General features: G+C 41.9%; 1 protein-coding gene across 1 annotated transcript in view; it reads left to right on the top strand.

Moving 5' to 3' along the window:
• The first annotated feature begins 6,102 nt into the window (after positions 1-6,102).
• Positions 6,103-16,430, top strand: part of mlycd (malonyl-CoA decarboxylase) — a 49,133-nt gene continuing 38,805 nt past the window's right edge. Inside the window, exons 1-2 of the mRNA XM_080736384.1 lie at positions 6,103-6,637; positions 7,638-7,793. Of these exons, the coding sequence (XP_080592510.1) occupies positions 6,206-6,637; positions 7,638-7,793 (588 nt within the window). The 5' untranslated portion in view covers positions 6,103-6,205. The remainder of the gene's footprint in view (positions 6,638-7,637; positions 7,794-16,430) is intronic.

Genomic DNA, 16,430 nt, shown 5'->3' with positions numbered 1-16,430 from the left:
TGGATGGATAGCCAGTCATGTTTGCCAGAAACTATACGTTTAAGGGTAGGCCTATAAAGTTAGGTAGGTCTCATAATAACGTGTTCATGTTCAAATCATATACTGTATTTTGCAAAAGCATGCATTTCTTTTTTTACATTTTGGGAAAATGCCCATCCGACATTGGAGGTGCCTATTATGTTTAGGTCCTCACTCAGAAATTATGATAACTCAAAATGTGAATTATTGATTACCAATGGTGTAAAGTAACTAAAGTAAGTATATTTACTTAAGTACAATTTTGAAGTATTTCTATTTTTTACTTTACTTGAGTATTTCCAATTTCCAATACTTTTACTTCTACTCCACTAAATCTCAGATCCAAATAATGTACTTTCACTCCACTACATGTATTTGATACCAATACTTTTGTACTTTTACTCAAGTAATTTTGGAATTCGGGACTTGCACTTGTGAGAGTATTTTTAAGTAGGCCTATAGCTACTTTTACCTAAGTAAAAACATTGAGTACTTTGTTCCACCACTGTTGATTACTAATCACTCCACGTTTTTGGGGATACATAATTTCAACAATGTAAATTAGGCCAACAAGTATAGTAGTGGCTACCTAACCTAATATTCGTCTAGAGTCTGTATGTCATGGCTGTAGCCTCACGCGTCCACATCATCCTCATTCATATTATTCTAACTTGTTCTATTAAAGTGCAATCGTGCTATAAAGTTTGCTTACCGATTCAGTTAATGATTGCTTTCTTTCCTTCTTTCTTGAAAGAGACACTTGACACGCGTGGTTTTCCTCTCAGATCGTGCAGAACAGAGTGCTTGTTGTTGGTGGTGTGGAACTAAGACACAGCTGTCCTGCTGGTTCTCAATTCAACCTGTGATTGAAACCCTATGGATTGAAACGGCAAAGTCCCAGCATCCACCTGACGGTTGCCAGGTTTGTCGGGGTTGCCAGGTCAGATCAAACACTTATTTGTCATAAGTGAATTTAGTGGGCCCATCATGTTTACTTCTCAAACATTTTCATGTCAAGACAAGAACCCACAGATTTATATTAGATATGTCCACAAAACGCTGTCTGAAAATACTTTGTGCCAAAAAAGGACTCCATTAGTATTTGTGTTGTTGAAAAAATATAAAAAGAAAAAAAGAAATCCAACATTTTGAAAGTTTTTTTTTTCTTTTTTTTTTTTTTTTTAAGTTGTTCCTTATTTAACGTTTAACAGACCCCCTGGAAAACCCTCAAGGACCCCATGGGGTTCCCGTAAGAACCACCAGGTTCAAGTGGTGTTGAACACTTTAAGCCTTGTGCTTTCAAAAAACAATCTACACGGTTCAAGGACCCCCATAATTGCAGAGGAATTCTATTTGCATTTTCGTTTCTTTCTTTTTTCTTTTCGTCAAATGCAATAAACCTGAACTATGAAACCGCACTGTTTCAGCTGCTGAGTAAAACCTTTAGTTCACTTCAGAATGTTCTCAAAACTTCTTATTTCAAGGACCCTAATAACTCTGAGAATGTACAAATCAAATGGAACCAAATGGACCAGTGCCATTTACCCTCAGAGTTGCAGAGATGTATGCAGGGGTGTCACAAGGGGGGGAAAGTGGGACTGAGTTACGAGGGCCCAAGGTGGAGGGTCCGTAATTATTCTTTACTTTACTATTGAAAAATAACAGATATACAAGCTCACAGCGCGGCACCGAGTCCTGCGCTACAAGCTTGTAGATCTGCTATTTTTTAAAAGTTGTGAAAATGTTTTTCAAGCAAACATTTGTAACTCAAATTTTGCTTCTGGCGGGTCGGGGTCTGTGGCCAAATACATATAATTTTGGGGGTCCTTCACATGAAAAGGTTTGAGCACCACTGACATAGACACAGGTTTAAAAAAAAAACGTTTAAAATATTCAAAGACTTGCACACATTGTCACGATTAAAAAATTAAAATTAAAAAGTAGCAGATCTACAAGCTCGCAGTCTATTTTTCAAAAGTTAACGCACAAAATAATGCGTGGCTCAGGAGGTAGAGTGGCTGCTAGTTCGATCCAGGGCTCACCCAGAGTTAGTGTAATGTCCTTGAGCAAGATGAGTAGGTTGGTGCCTTGCATATTGGTTTCCCCCGCCATCGGTATGAATGACTATGTGTGTCGAATGTAATGCAAAATCATTGTAGTGCCATGGATAAAGGCCCTATATAAATGCACCATTTACCATTTATTTCATTTCAACACTGAGAACAACTGCTTTAGTTCATGGTCTGATTTTAGCTCTTTATGTTTACTTTAATCTTAAAAGCCAGATTGATATAGTTTCAGCTTAAGCTGGTAGACTATTTTTGAATGGCCAAATTATAAAATAGGGTTAAATAGGGTCGTTTAACTGATTGTCATGCTTACATAGTTTCGACAATGTGGCCAAAGCATCAAAGTACAGTAGGCTCGTAAAGCATTTGTTCATACATCTAGACTGCACAATAACAGTAATAGGGCCTACTGAACACAACATTAAGATTGATGAAGAGGCACATAGTCATATTGAAATGAATCCCCGGTTGACAGTATGTTATGGATCATATATAGGCCTACCATTGTATGAATGAACTGAGTAATTCACTCGCCATCTCCCCAAATCGGGAGATAAGCGACCGGCACATCGCATACACAAACTTTAGTAGGCAATCGTAGCCAGGGTTGTCAACATTGGACTGTCAGAATCCAGGAGATTTATTTTTTGGGGGGTGCGTGGAACTCCCCAACCAGGGTCTGGGGGGTGCTCTCCCCAAAACGTATTAATAGATATATTTTCCTGTGTTCTGTTGAATTTTGTGCATGTTTGATACATTTATCAGGATTACTTTACTAGCATGTGTACAATTTCAGCCTAAAATGCCAAATGTAGGTGTACAGATTTGATGACTGCAGCAAAGTAAGACATCTTTAATAATGATGTCTCATCTGTAAGTCATTACTTAAGTGAATATCTGTATGATCTTGCATGCATTGCCCACACCCCTAAAGCAGGGGGTATGGGGGTCCTCCCCCAGAAAAATTTTAACATAGTAGGTTTAATCTCCTGTGTTGTGGTGAATTTTGTGCATGTTTGATGCTTTACTAGCATGGGTACAATTTCAGCCTAAATTAGGGTGACCATATTTACAGCCACTCAAACCGGGACGCAAAACACTGTTGCCTAAAACTGGGACCCTAAAAGCAATGCGCACGTTACCGCGTAACGTTCGTGCACGCGCACACACGCACCGCAGGGTTGCAAACAGACAGTGAGTGATTGACAAACAGCCTCAGCGTTGAATTCAGACACGCAATGAATTTGTTCCTTTTTTCTGATTGGTTAGGTGAGCATGTTTTCATGAAAAGAACATGATAAATGTCTATGCAACCACTGAAAACAGCTACTATTATTTTAATTCTGGCGAAAACCAGGACAATTTTGCAGTGAATGTTGAAAACCGGGACATATTAGTGTTTTAGAGATATTTGTCGGGACACCGGGACACGCAGCTTGAAAACGGGACTGTCCCGGGTAAAACGGGACGTCTGGTCACCCTAGCCTAAATGCCAAATGTAGGTGTACAGATTTGATGACTGAAGCAAAGGACATCTTTAATAATGACTTCTCAGCTTTAAGTCATTACTTAAGTGAATATCTGTATGATCTTTCTTGCATGCATTGCCCCCACCCCTAAAGCGGGGGGTCTGGGGGTCCTCCCCCATAAAAAAATTAACATAGTTGATGTCATTTACTGTGTTCTGGTGAATTTTGGGAGTTTGATACAAAATCCAGGAGATTTGCCAATCCAGGAGCATGCCAGGAGATGGGGTCAAAATCCAGGAGACTCCTGGGAAATCCAGGAGAGTTGACAAGCCTGAGATTCGTAGCCAATCAGGGGGGAATATGGGAAATCCATGTTGATGACATGACTTTAGAGATACAGTGTAACGCTTTGCATGATTTTAGGCCAAAATCTGTAGTAGCAGTGTCCAATTTTTTTGTTGTTGCAAAAACCTGCCTGATGGTGGCGCTAGAACAGGGCCATGTGAGAAATCAGAGGCGGAGATTGTGATTTGACATCCAAGGAGTTGCCAAAAATGTGTGCAAAGTTTGGCATCGATAGGGCCAACGGTGGCAGAGATTAATTAGGGCCAAAAGTGTGACGTGACGTGACAGACAGTCAGACGGACTGACAGCAGGTGGAGGTTTTGGTAGTAACTGCGACCTGACGGTCGCAATCATATGACATGTATGCGCGGGGATGTGCATGCGTGCGTGTGTGTGCACGCGTGCGTACGTACATGTATATGTGTGTATGCAGCAGACAGCAGTGCATTTAATAAACTTGAACTCTAGGCCTATACATGACTACTCAACTTTAATGTCATATCACAGTTTACATCACATCAGATTCAGGAGTAAAACGTGGGTGAAAGGGGAGAAAAAGTCATGCAGTAGGCCTAAAAGAAAAACATTACAAAGAGAGGCAAAACATAATATACAAAAATACATTATGGAAAAGAAAAAGAAAAGAAAACATAAGAAAGAAAAAAAACATTTTATTTAAAAAATAAAAATACACGAAACTTCTCTTCTGGGGCCTGACAAAAATAATTCCCAGATGGGTGTCAGCAGTCAAAAAACATTAACATTTTTGTATCAATTTGGGGCCCCTTAAGCCCGTATCAGAGTGTACGGTGGAGAGCTATCCACCGCAAATTTGAGGAGGAAAGCTTTCCACCTCAAGTCAGAAAATAAGTGCAGGCCATCATAGTACGCCACCGTGGAGACCTATTCACCGTGACTGACTAGTCTAGATTGACCAATCAGTGAACGGGGTGTAGACCCTTCTGTCTGATAGTAAAAACAGAGAGATGTGTTGGGACTCGAGGTGGAAAGCTCTCCACCGCGAGGAATGATGTAACGTTGTAGTTTCATGACTCAAAAAGACTCGAAAAGACTACACCGCGGTGTAAAGCCTTCCACCGCGGACCCGACTATGATACGGGCTTAATAGTGGGAGTGTTTCAGGCAAAGATCGTGCACTTTATGAAAGAAGCATGAAATTTGGCACACAGTTAGAACATGCCATATGGAACATTTTTGGCTATAGGGGCATCGCAGATTTGTCTTGGGAAACTTGTGGGAGCCAATCAAAGTTGGGCTCTCATAGACTTTACTATAGAGTAAAATGATACAAAAAATAAATATGCTTTAAGTAGCATGTGAGGGGTCAAACCAGGTGTTTTTCGGGATTCTGAATCCAATGCAAGCTTTTTTTTTGCACGAAAAACATTCCTTTCCGAGAAACGGCCACCACAGAACTGTTGAAAAGTGATGACTCATCACTAAACCATACTTTTATCACTTATATGGGGTCCGTTTTTAGCCCAAGGAATGGTTTTCCTGCAAAATAAATGTTTGCATTGGATTCAGAATCCCGAAAAACACCTAGTTTGACCCCTCACATGCTACTTAAAGCATATTTATTTTTTGTATTATTTTACTCTATAGTAAAGTCTATGAGAGCCCAACTTTGATTGGCTCCCACAAGTTTCCCAAGACAAATCTGCGATGCCCCTATAGCCAAAAATGTTCCATATGGCATGTTCTAACTGTGTGCCAAATTTCATGCTTCTTTCATAAAGTGCACGATTCCATCAAAATACTGCCCGAAACGCCTGCACTATAAGTCTCGCGTAGCCAGACAACTATTCCGCCGGGAGCATTTGACCAAATCGCGGAGGCAACCTTCTGGCCACGCGAGACTAGGGGCCCCTTGACACCCACCGCTTTTGACAAGTTAAACCACTGTTTTACATTGCATGCAGGCAGAGGCGTCAATTGGGTATGGCAACCAATGGCAGCTGCCATACCTTGGCTACAGAGGGGAAATAATAAAATGTACTGTAAATTAATCGTGCCTATGGCAACATGACTGGTGTCTTGCACGCGCGCCCTCGTGCGCGTGCAATTAAGACACCAGTCATGTTGCCATACCTTAGCTTTTTCTGAACTGACGCCGCTGCATGCAGGAGCCTTATTATTGCAGCGCCGCTGTCTCTTTAAGAAACCCCGGAAAAGGATCAGCATGTCCAGCAGCAGCGGTATGTTGTGTTCCTGTGTCACAGCTGTGAAACCAGAGCTCCTGTCACTTCGTGCATGTGATCAGCGCGGTGAGGTGACACTGCCATGACCCCCCACCACCATGCCCTCATATTAGTGCGGACTCTGCGGGACATCAGCGCCAGGTGCTGGCGGTATCGCACCGGTCTGAACGCGGCCCGATCGGGTCTCTACAGAGGCCACCACCTCCAGTCAGTCCACCAGCACCTCCGATCGTTTTCCTCCACCACCACAACAACACCGACCATGGACGAGGTCCTGGCCCGGGTGGTCGCGCCTCTGCCCTCGTACGAGACCCGCGACAAGTCCCCTCCTCCGCCCGAGGCCAGCAGCCTGGAGTTCATGGCCTTCTACCGGGCCCTCCGCGACGGCGAGCAGAGGATGGCGTTCGTGGACAAGCTGTCGCGCGACTTCGGCGTGGACCACTGGGCCGTGTCGGAGCTGTCCGTCAAGCTGCTGGAGACCATCCAGAAGCGCGACGTGGCCACCATCCTGCAGGTAGGGGACCTGATGTGATGTGATGTGATGTGATGTCCCCCCTCTTTGCGTGGGACAGTCCCATGACGTTTCAGCGCTGTCCTACATTGTGACTGGGCAGGCTCAAGTGATAAATCAATGGGCAGGTGTTGATATTGTTGGTGACAGCAGCAAGCTAGACCAGTGGTTCTCAACCTGTGTCGGGACCCCCAGGGGGGGTCCTCAAATTATTTTGGGGGGTCCCCTCTCCCAGATGATTAACTTAATTTGCAACATTGTTTTCTCTCTCAACAGTAAACAAACCAACATACAGTTTAAGTGTATACAGGCCAGGGTATATACACATTTCTAAAGTGACAATTTAAACACTCTAAAAATACAAATTAAACATTGGCCAAATTGTCTAGAAGCAGAAATTGGGACAATAGCTGATCATGCTCACAACGCCTTGCGTTTAGACACAATATAACTATGGTGTGTTATACGAAATGTAATTCCTCAACTCTTAGTGCTTGTCATTGTCAAGGTGGTGGGGGGGGGATATCATTATTTTGGGGGTCGTGGCCTGAAAAGGTTGAGAACCACTGAGCTAGACCACACTGGACACAGCACTGCTGATAGCAGCACGTGAATAAATTATAGGCTATTCTTTTATTGAACAATGTGGCTACAGACGCAATTATTTTGTTGACAATATTCAATGGAAGAGTTATTTGCAAGCTTGTTTTAAAAGCAACTGTTCAAAATGAAACAATGTAATTGTTGCATTTTGAACCTATCCTCCTAATAGTTGTCTTCCTGTTTCAAATCTCTCTCATTGACTCTTTTCTTGCAAGATATGTTTTTATTAAGCCTGTTAAAATGACATATGCCCTAAAAGCTACAGAACATCAAGGCATTTAGTAGCAACTTATGTAATAAATCAATAACCCCCATGCACCCCGCCCGCCCGTCCCACATTGTCCCACACACACTTCTGTCCCTCAAATGAATGGTTTGGATCTGGTCACCCTACCTGCAGGCCGAGGACCGGCTGCGCTACTCGCTGACGCCCCGCTACCGGCAGTGCATGAGCTGCGTCAGCAGGGCGCCCGGTGGCGTCAAGTTCCTGGTGGACCTGCGGACCGACGTGCTGGAGATGATCTCATCCAAGGCCACCGACAGCCCCCACATCAGGGTAACTATAGACCAGTGGTTGGTGCTCAAACTTTTAAGTGTCAAGGTCTCTCCTTAACTCCCTCTGACAGTGTACAAATGGAACCAAATGAACCTCCATTTGTACACATGTCAGAGTTGCATATTTGTATTGGGTAAATTTAGACCCCCTTAAAACTAAAATGAACCCACCAAGTCGGAGACTGACTCAATAATGTTGCTTTTGTTTACATTTTTGAGGGTGGCTCGTGGCGGACACTCCTCACAAGTTAACTTGAGTACAAGTTAAGTTGTCACCATGACAGTGTACTTTTGTTATGGCGCATGCAGGGCAAAGTACACCTGTGGTTATCTCAAACTTCGTCATGTGATCAAGGATCCTTGTGAATATGTATTTAATTATTTGACCGCGGTCCCCTATCTGAACATATTTCTGCACTACCAGGGACCCTGTTGTTCAAAGGTTGCATTTAGTTTATTTTCTTTTTCCAAGATAAAAAAGCAAATCTACAAGCTCACTACTCATTCTGAGCTTGTAGAGCCGGTCGGCTTTTTCATTAACCAATGCATAAAGGGTAAAACTGGTTAAACTGAATTTGATGCTATAGTAATAGTAGGCCTAACCAATTTAGCTGAGGACCCCCTGAGGCTGGAACCCCCTCAAGGACCCCTTGGGTCCACTTTGAGAACCACACTGATGTACACAACCCTTGTTCTTGAGTCAAAGTATGCATACTCCTGGTTAAATATTGCTACACCTGAAAGTTCTGGATAATATGAGTATTCCTAAATACATTTTAATATAAAAATATTGTATTTACAAAACCTCCTAACTCTGAAACTACCAAATGAATGCACCAACTTGCTAGTCGAATTGCTGTGTCATATAAAGCCTATAGAAACAACTAACTTCTACTGGTTACAGCCAGGTGAGAATTCTGTGGACAATTGCATTCTAGATGAGATAGAAATTCTCAACAGCTGACTTCAAAAGTATGCTTAATAAACCTAATGGCAACCTTCCCCAAAAGTGGAGTGAAAAATTATTATTAAAAAAATTACAACAAGCAAATAGAGGGTATGCGAATGCATAAATGGCAAATTGAGTGCCAAATCGGGTGGCAAAGTGAAGTGAGTTTAACCCTGAGTTTAGTCCCTTAATGCAGTGGTTCTCAACCTGTGGGTCATTAACAATTTTGCTGCCATTTTAAACATAGCTGTAGTAAGCAGCTGCCAAATTGTCCTTACCTTTTAACGTGGGCACGCGCACGCATCGTGCACAATCTGTGCGCGACTCATCTAGTAGACGTGTAGACTCGGTGACAAGCTTTCGAATAAAAAAAAACCCATTGAAATAGACATATCCGTTGCCACGCTGTATCCCTGCTTATCCGCCAGTGTTTACATGAAAGAACATTGAAAAAAGCCAACTGTGCGTTATGGTAACAAGTGGACACGTTCGCGCACAAAACGCACGATATGTGCGGGGATCATAATCCAGGCGTGTAGAGACTGGATCAAAGTTTCCAAACGCAAAAATCCGATTGAAAAACGAGTGTTCCATCGCCGAGTAGCTTTCTCTTCTGTTACAATGTAAACCAACGGAGGCGGGACTATGGCCCAGGCTCAGACCGGATACGGAAAGCTAGATCCAGCTAGGTCCAGACCGGAAATGACCGGATACAGTTAGGGGGGCGGGCCTAAAGAGCCAGAATCAGCGAAAATCAGCGATAATACTTTTAATCCTTTCATAATGATTAAAGCTAATTAAACTTCCGGGATCTACGGGCATGGCACCGCGGTACAGCGGGAAATCTACGGTTTCTACGGGGATCGCGGAGTATGAGTTAACTTAATGTGCAACATTGTTTTCTCACTCAACAGTAAACAAACCAACATAAAGTTGTAAATGTATAGAGTGTATGCACATTTCTAAAGAACAATTTAAGGATTAAAAAATACCAAATAGCCAAATTGTCAAATATTAAAGGCAGAAATTGTTAAAATATCCGATCTACATGATCACAAGGCCTCGAGGCGTTGTGAGCATGTAGATCTGCTATTTTCACAATAGAACCATGTTATACAAAATGTAATGCCTTTACTCTTAGTGGTGAGGGGGTCCCCAGTTAGAATATGATTATTTTGCGGGTCGCCGCCTGAAAAGGTTGAAAACCACTGTTTTAATGCACTCAGATAGGACTTTTCGGTTTGGATGTTTGGGCTGTAAGCCTGTAAAGGCCACTCAGTAGGTGCTCCTGCATAACTTCTGGGTATGATGATGATGTCACACGCATACCCTACATCTATAGAATCAGAAGAACAATTAGAATCAACTTTATTACCACATAACAAGATTACAGGTGTAATGAATTGTTCATTTATTTTTTTATGCCAGTTCTCAACATTGCAGTTACAGAGAGCATATAATGAAGTCTGACATAATTTCCTCATCCTACCTGGGTCATGTCCCCCTCCCCCCTCCATTCTGATTTCCAATAGACGTATTTAATGTTAAGTCATATAAGAACTGTGTTCCAAAAAGGAACAAATGAGAACGTCAGTTTGACTTGAATGGATATGAAGCATCTACTGATACTGATCTACAAAAACGCTAACGTTACCGCGGCCGAATAATGAATTCATTATTAATTCATTAATTGTTAATTAATAACATTTTCGGCAGAAGCGGACTGTATCAAATATGAGTGACTGGCTATCGTAAACGATACAGAGCAACCCCAATACGTCAGAACTTAGGTACTCCATAGAACAAAAATATCAGGAAGTCATAGTCAAAGTCAAACCTCTACCATGTCCATACATAAGGTGCATGTTAAAAATGGGTTTCTTGTGCAGGTGTAAAATAATATCCAGCAAGTGCTCGTCATGCTCAAAAAAAAATGTAATTAAATGTAATTTGCTACTGTCCGCTACTGAGCTTTAATTTGTACGAAACTCCAGTAGTGTAGATGTTAAGTGACGTGCGTGTGTGACGTCATTAAATTAGCGTGCCCCCAAACATTAAGGGCACGTTCTCACCCAAAGTCCGCTTAGAAGGTCCGGATCAGGGACCAAATGTTTACATTGTTGCATTTTGAATTTGGTCCGGTTAGCGTTCACACGGGACTTTTGTTAAAAGAACCAAATATGTAAACAACTGACACGTGGTCATACAGGCGGCTGTTGATCTATTGACAGAATAGGCTATTCCTATGGAAAATTACTTCACTGCCTATTCCAATTAATTTTGTGTTATTAATCACAGCCGCTTCCTATATCTCTTTTTTAAAAAGAAGCGAAACTCACGCATTTCAGGCAGTAATTAGCGATGGATGGGTGGAGGAATCTCTCTCTCTCTCTTTCTCTCTCTCTCTCTCTCTCTCTCTCTCTCTCTCTCTCTCTCTCTCTCTCTCTCTCTCTCTCAAAACATAGCCTGTATAAAGCCTTCTCCTTGATTCATTTAACAATAAATAGCGCAAGAACGCGAGAACATAATAAGCATCCCCGTTACCACATCAAATCTCTCTCTGTCTTGTCTCTTTCTTTCTTTACAAGCAAGTGAAGCAACGGGTCCATAATGATATTTCCTATCCTTATCAGGTTGGAAATGTGAAGCTAAATGAATAAATAACCTAAATAAAAACAATAAAATAATGTATAATCCCAAATGTTGAATCTATATGCGTGTGAGCCATAACTTTATATGCGGTGGCGCATGCTTAAAAAGAACATATTAATGTAACGGGATGCTGGCTTGCAGATCTGTTCTTTTTAACCACATGATTCATTCATTTAGCCATGAAACATAACAGCCGTGCATCGGACACTCGGACAGTGTTGTAAGCTTTTAAATCCGTTATTTTTGTGCACCGCACCCGAGGACATACTGCCGTCCCAGCAACAACGTGAAGAGTTTGACTCGTGCACGCCTGTCCTCAGGGAACAGCGAGAGAGCGAAAAGAGAGCGAAAATCCTAATGCCTCGAAAGAAAAGCCAAGTTTGACTTTATTCTGTGTTGTGGTCGTTTGGATCATAGAGTATATAAACAAGGTTTGGATGGAGGTTGTGCGCGCAGCGCGCCCGCCGTGCCGCCTCCTCCTCCTGTGTTATACACAAGATGGTGACCTTACTTTTATTTGTGACTGTATTTGTGTCAAAACAAACAATGGTCACCGTGTTCGGAGAGCGACCCCTGGAGTCACCGCACACGATGGGTCACCAGTTTCCATGTAGCTAGCCTCGGAAACCCAGACTTTACCATGTAGCTAACAAGACACCGCAGCGCCTGCTCACAGGGAGAGGAGATGATACAATTATTAACGTGTAGTCTACTGCAGGTCATGAAGACATATCAGCGGTCGGGTCATATCAATAATGATTCCCGTAAGAAATTCATGCTTTTAGAACTATTAATCCAGTTTCACAACTGCAATTAACAAAGATTGATGAGTGTAGTCTCTTGTAGCCGAAGTTACAATTGCTTCACGAGTAGTCGTTTATTATTTTTTCCATATTGTTTTTCAATGAACAACACACATTGCAGAATGTAGTAGGCTGATCAGACATAACATAAGTTTGGTCCTCTATAAAGTCCGGCTCTGTTCACACCAGCAGAGGACCGGACCATGGTCCGTTTGGAAGGGGACCGAGTCCTGCCTTTTCAAGAGGACCATGGTCCGGACCAAACAAAGGGACCATGGTCCCTTTGCACGTTCACACCAGCGGACCAAAGGAGAAAGAGGACCATGGTCCCTTTTAAGCGGACCAAATAACCCTGGTGTGAACGCCCCCTAAGTCACCGATACAACACTGTCCGCAAGGGTCCATTTGGGTCCATTTTGTACAAATGAAATGGACCCGTCCATTTGGTTCCCCATGGTAACGGGCCCATTCAATCTAATTCAGTTCCATTTGCACACCCCCCCTAGTTAAATGATCACTGGGGATTTTACGGTGCTCTTTGTTCTGAGGGATGGTATGTCCTTCACTAAAGGGGTCGTTGCCTTGCGTCGGCTCTTCAATCACACCGCCGCGCCATCGCAAGTTTGGTACTTTTAAGATGCTGTGTGAATTTATTACAGCTTTTTAGCTACTTTGCATTCAAATACAGCCCGACATTTGCAGCCTAAATGATTGATCCTTTCTGTGATGCAGCCTTCTAATCCTGCAGTGTATTTCAAAGTGTCAGAGTTAAAGGGGGGCAGACAGAGAGAGCCGTGCTCTCATCCCAATGTCCCAGAGCAACCAGGGCTCACATTTCATCACAGCCTGCTGCTGCAAGGGCGCTGACCTTTGGACCACTTTCTAAACTAGAAGGAACTTGGATCAGGATTGTGCTTCCGAGCTATGCATGGGCTAAAAGGCTTTCTAGACGTGTGTACTGAGATGTGTCTTAGGTCAAAGATTCTGGCTTTGGCAGGCTGCTGTACTAAATGTATACATTTTCAGCCAGGACAGACTTAGTGCTGTGCAGGTCTGGAATTTCATTATTTTAGGAGCAAGCTAGGCCACTTGACCTTTAGTGTACTACATTTTGTGAGGCAAAAAGGCCATCAAATAAGTCCACAGAAATCATATTTTTTATTTAATTTAATTTAATTATTACATTTATACGTATAACATTACCAATATTTGTAGGAGATGGTGAGTCGGGGGGAGTTAAGAATTCATGAATCTCAACAGAAGTCACTGGTGTTTTAAAACTGTATGAGCAGGAAAGAGGCAGAGGAGAAAGAGGTGAGATCAGCTGGAGCTGTGTGGGCCTGGCATAGGGGTGGGCGATATGGAAAATCACAATATTTTTCCAAGCTGTATCACGATACACAATCTTATTAGAATTATTTTTCATGTTGTTTTTTATGGTTATTTTTCAATTTTCTTAACAGTACAACCACCTACAAGGTAACACAAACTAAAAGAAAAAGGAGTAACAGACCATTTAGACCAGCGGTCCTCAAAGTAGGGTCCAGGGACTAAATTGACCCTTACAAGTATGTAAACCCTTACAGTATACAAAAGTATACCCTTACAGTATACAAATGGAACCAAATGGACCCGTAACATTTGTATACTGTCAGAGTTAAGGGGAGACCTTGACATTTTTGACAAGTTTAAGAACTACTGATTTAGACCAAAATGCAGGTTTAAATGAATTGAATTGAATCTCTGAATTAACAATTCAACACGATTGTATCAAAATATATATGATACCTCTGAAAAGGCATATCGTGGAGACATTGTATCATCTCAACGATATTCATCACCATATCGCCCACCCCTATGTGGGCATGGTATCAGGCTGGTGCTTTGTGGGCATGGCATCAGGCCACATGGACGTGCCGTGTTTCTGAGGGGCAGAAGGCCAAAGTGAGGGGACACTCTGTGACATTACTGCCCTGGTGTAATTTGGGGCATTAGTGGATGGCAATTGCCGCCCCCTAGTGTTCACATTCAACCTTAAATTCAGTTATTGTATGCCTATTGTCCCCCACTCTAGAATTGTTTTAGCAGATTAGTCTGTTGTCCGTCCATCCGCATGAGACATGTGTTATCATTTAGATAAGCCTTATATTGTTTGAGCGCATTTTTTTTTTGCTATTTTATAAATGGGGCTATAATTGGTTCCTTATTTTTTACCACCCATATATCTAATGAAATTACGCCTCTGCCTGATGCTGTGTCTAGTGTTTCAGCTTATGTCACTTTTAGGGATGGGAATGATAATTGCGACCGTAGTTGCGACCTTAAGTTATTTAGTATGAAAACCTCCAGCTCATGTCTGTCTGTCTGTCCATCTGTCTGTCTGTCACACCTCATGCTCTTCTGACATCACAATGATGTTGCAAATGAATGGCCAAGACAGAATTCGTTTGTTGCACTGACCAGTTCTGACATCACAATGATGACTCGACCAGCTCAGCATTCTCAACGGGCCCGAAAATTAAGGCCTGGCCCTAACTGGGCCTCCTGGGCCGAGGCCCCGTCTGGCCTTACTAAATACAACAACCATTTTACGCCCCACCCGTTATTAAGTTCATGTATAGGGTCTTACTGGTCGTTATTATCGTTTATCGTGAACAGAACGCTCACAATAATCGTATCGCAGAGATTTAAATTTATCGTGAAATCTTTGTCTGTCATACACTAAGATGAATTGGCTTTTGTTGAGCTGCAAATCCAGTGCCACTTAAACCCTCTACACTTGATAAATGGACCTGTGAGAAGTGCATTTGGTACACTCTAACTTCACTCTACACAAATCGATTGGCCAAAAATGGCAGATCTACAAGCTTACAATGCGTTGTAAGAGGTTGTAGATCTGCTATTTTTGTTCCGTCCCCCAGAATAGTGATGCTGGAGGTCCACATGGTTATCAAAAGTGGTGTTTTAAGCATTTTCGTTAGATTTGTTGATCAATTATTTTTGCCACGATAATCCTGACATGTAATTTTCATATTGTCCCATCCCTATTTCACTTTACTATTATGGGCTTATGAAAGTTATAATAGACTTGTGGTCCACCATTTGTTTAAGATGTGAGCTTAAAGGCTTAATTCTGACTTTCAGCCAGGTCAGTACTATGTATAGTGTTTTGGTTGGCTTGATGTCATGTGGCGCTACTATTATGAGCTTGTTATGAAGATGAAATAAGCACTTTACCAAGATCAAAGTGGGCTGTATGCTGTAGGTCCTACTTTACACATGCACTAGGGCTGGGCAATACAGTATATCAATATTATATTGATATTGTGATACTGTATATGAGGCTAGATATCGTATGGGGTTCTGGATATTGGTAATGTGGTGATATGGCATACTGTTAGTGTTGTCTTACTTGTTTTAAACTAAAGGCGGTTAATGTAATTTTCTGAACTTAACTGACTATTACTTAATTTGCCTTTCTTTACCCATGTAGTTATTATATTAGCACTATGAATGATTATTTATCGAAAATGATATTGTTTGTGAAAGTAGCACCAAGTCATATCATCGCAATATATAGCGATAGAGATGTTTGGTCAAAAACTTCACACTATTTTATTTAGTTCTGCACTGTCCAGTATCGAAAACACATTGCTTTAGTCCTCTTGTTATTTCCACCACCTAAAAGTTTAACCTTTCTGCCTTTGGTGCTAGCGGGCACGTACACTAAGTGAAAATACAGCCTGTACCCATCAATAATTTTAATGTTGTGAAACCGTGCCAGGCACAGCTTACTGCTTGGCACGGGCCTCCGTTTGCAAGTTTGCCAAAATCCATGATTCGAGATCACTTTATTGATCACTTAAGGTATTATTTGGAGTAGATTTCTGGCAATTGGCAGGTGTGCGCTCCTCTGTGTCAGCTAATTTTACTCTCCCTGATTCACCTTGTGCATTTTCTCACCTCAGAATTTGCTTTAATAGTGTAATATGCACTGTCATATATTTAGGAAAATCATTAGAAGATGTTGGTTTGATCTGCCTGCAGTGTGTAAAATTGTAAGTGCTGGTAGTTGTTCAAATCCAATTATACTTTTTTCAAATGAATTCAAAGCATAGTGTCATTTTTAGATTTTAGCTTTAGCTATTCAATAATAGCAGATGTACAAGCTCATAGCGCGTCACTTCGTGCCACACTATGAGCTTGTAGATCGGCTATTTTTGAAAATGTGTGA

The sequence above is a fragment of the Nannobrachium achirus genome, assembly GCF_963921795.1.
Source record: "Nannobrachium achirus genome assembly, chromosome: 11".
Taxonomy (NCBI): Eukaryota; Metazoa; Chordata; class Actinopteri; order Myctophiformes; family Myctophidae; genus Nannobrachium; species Nannobrachium achirus.
Note: the sequence above shows the minus strand (reverse complement) of the source record. Positions and strands in the feature narration are given on the sequence as shown.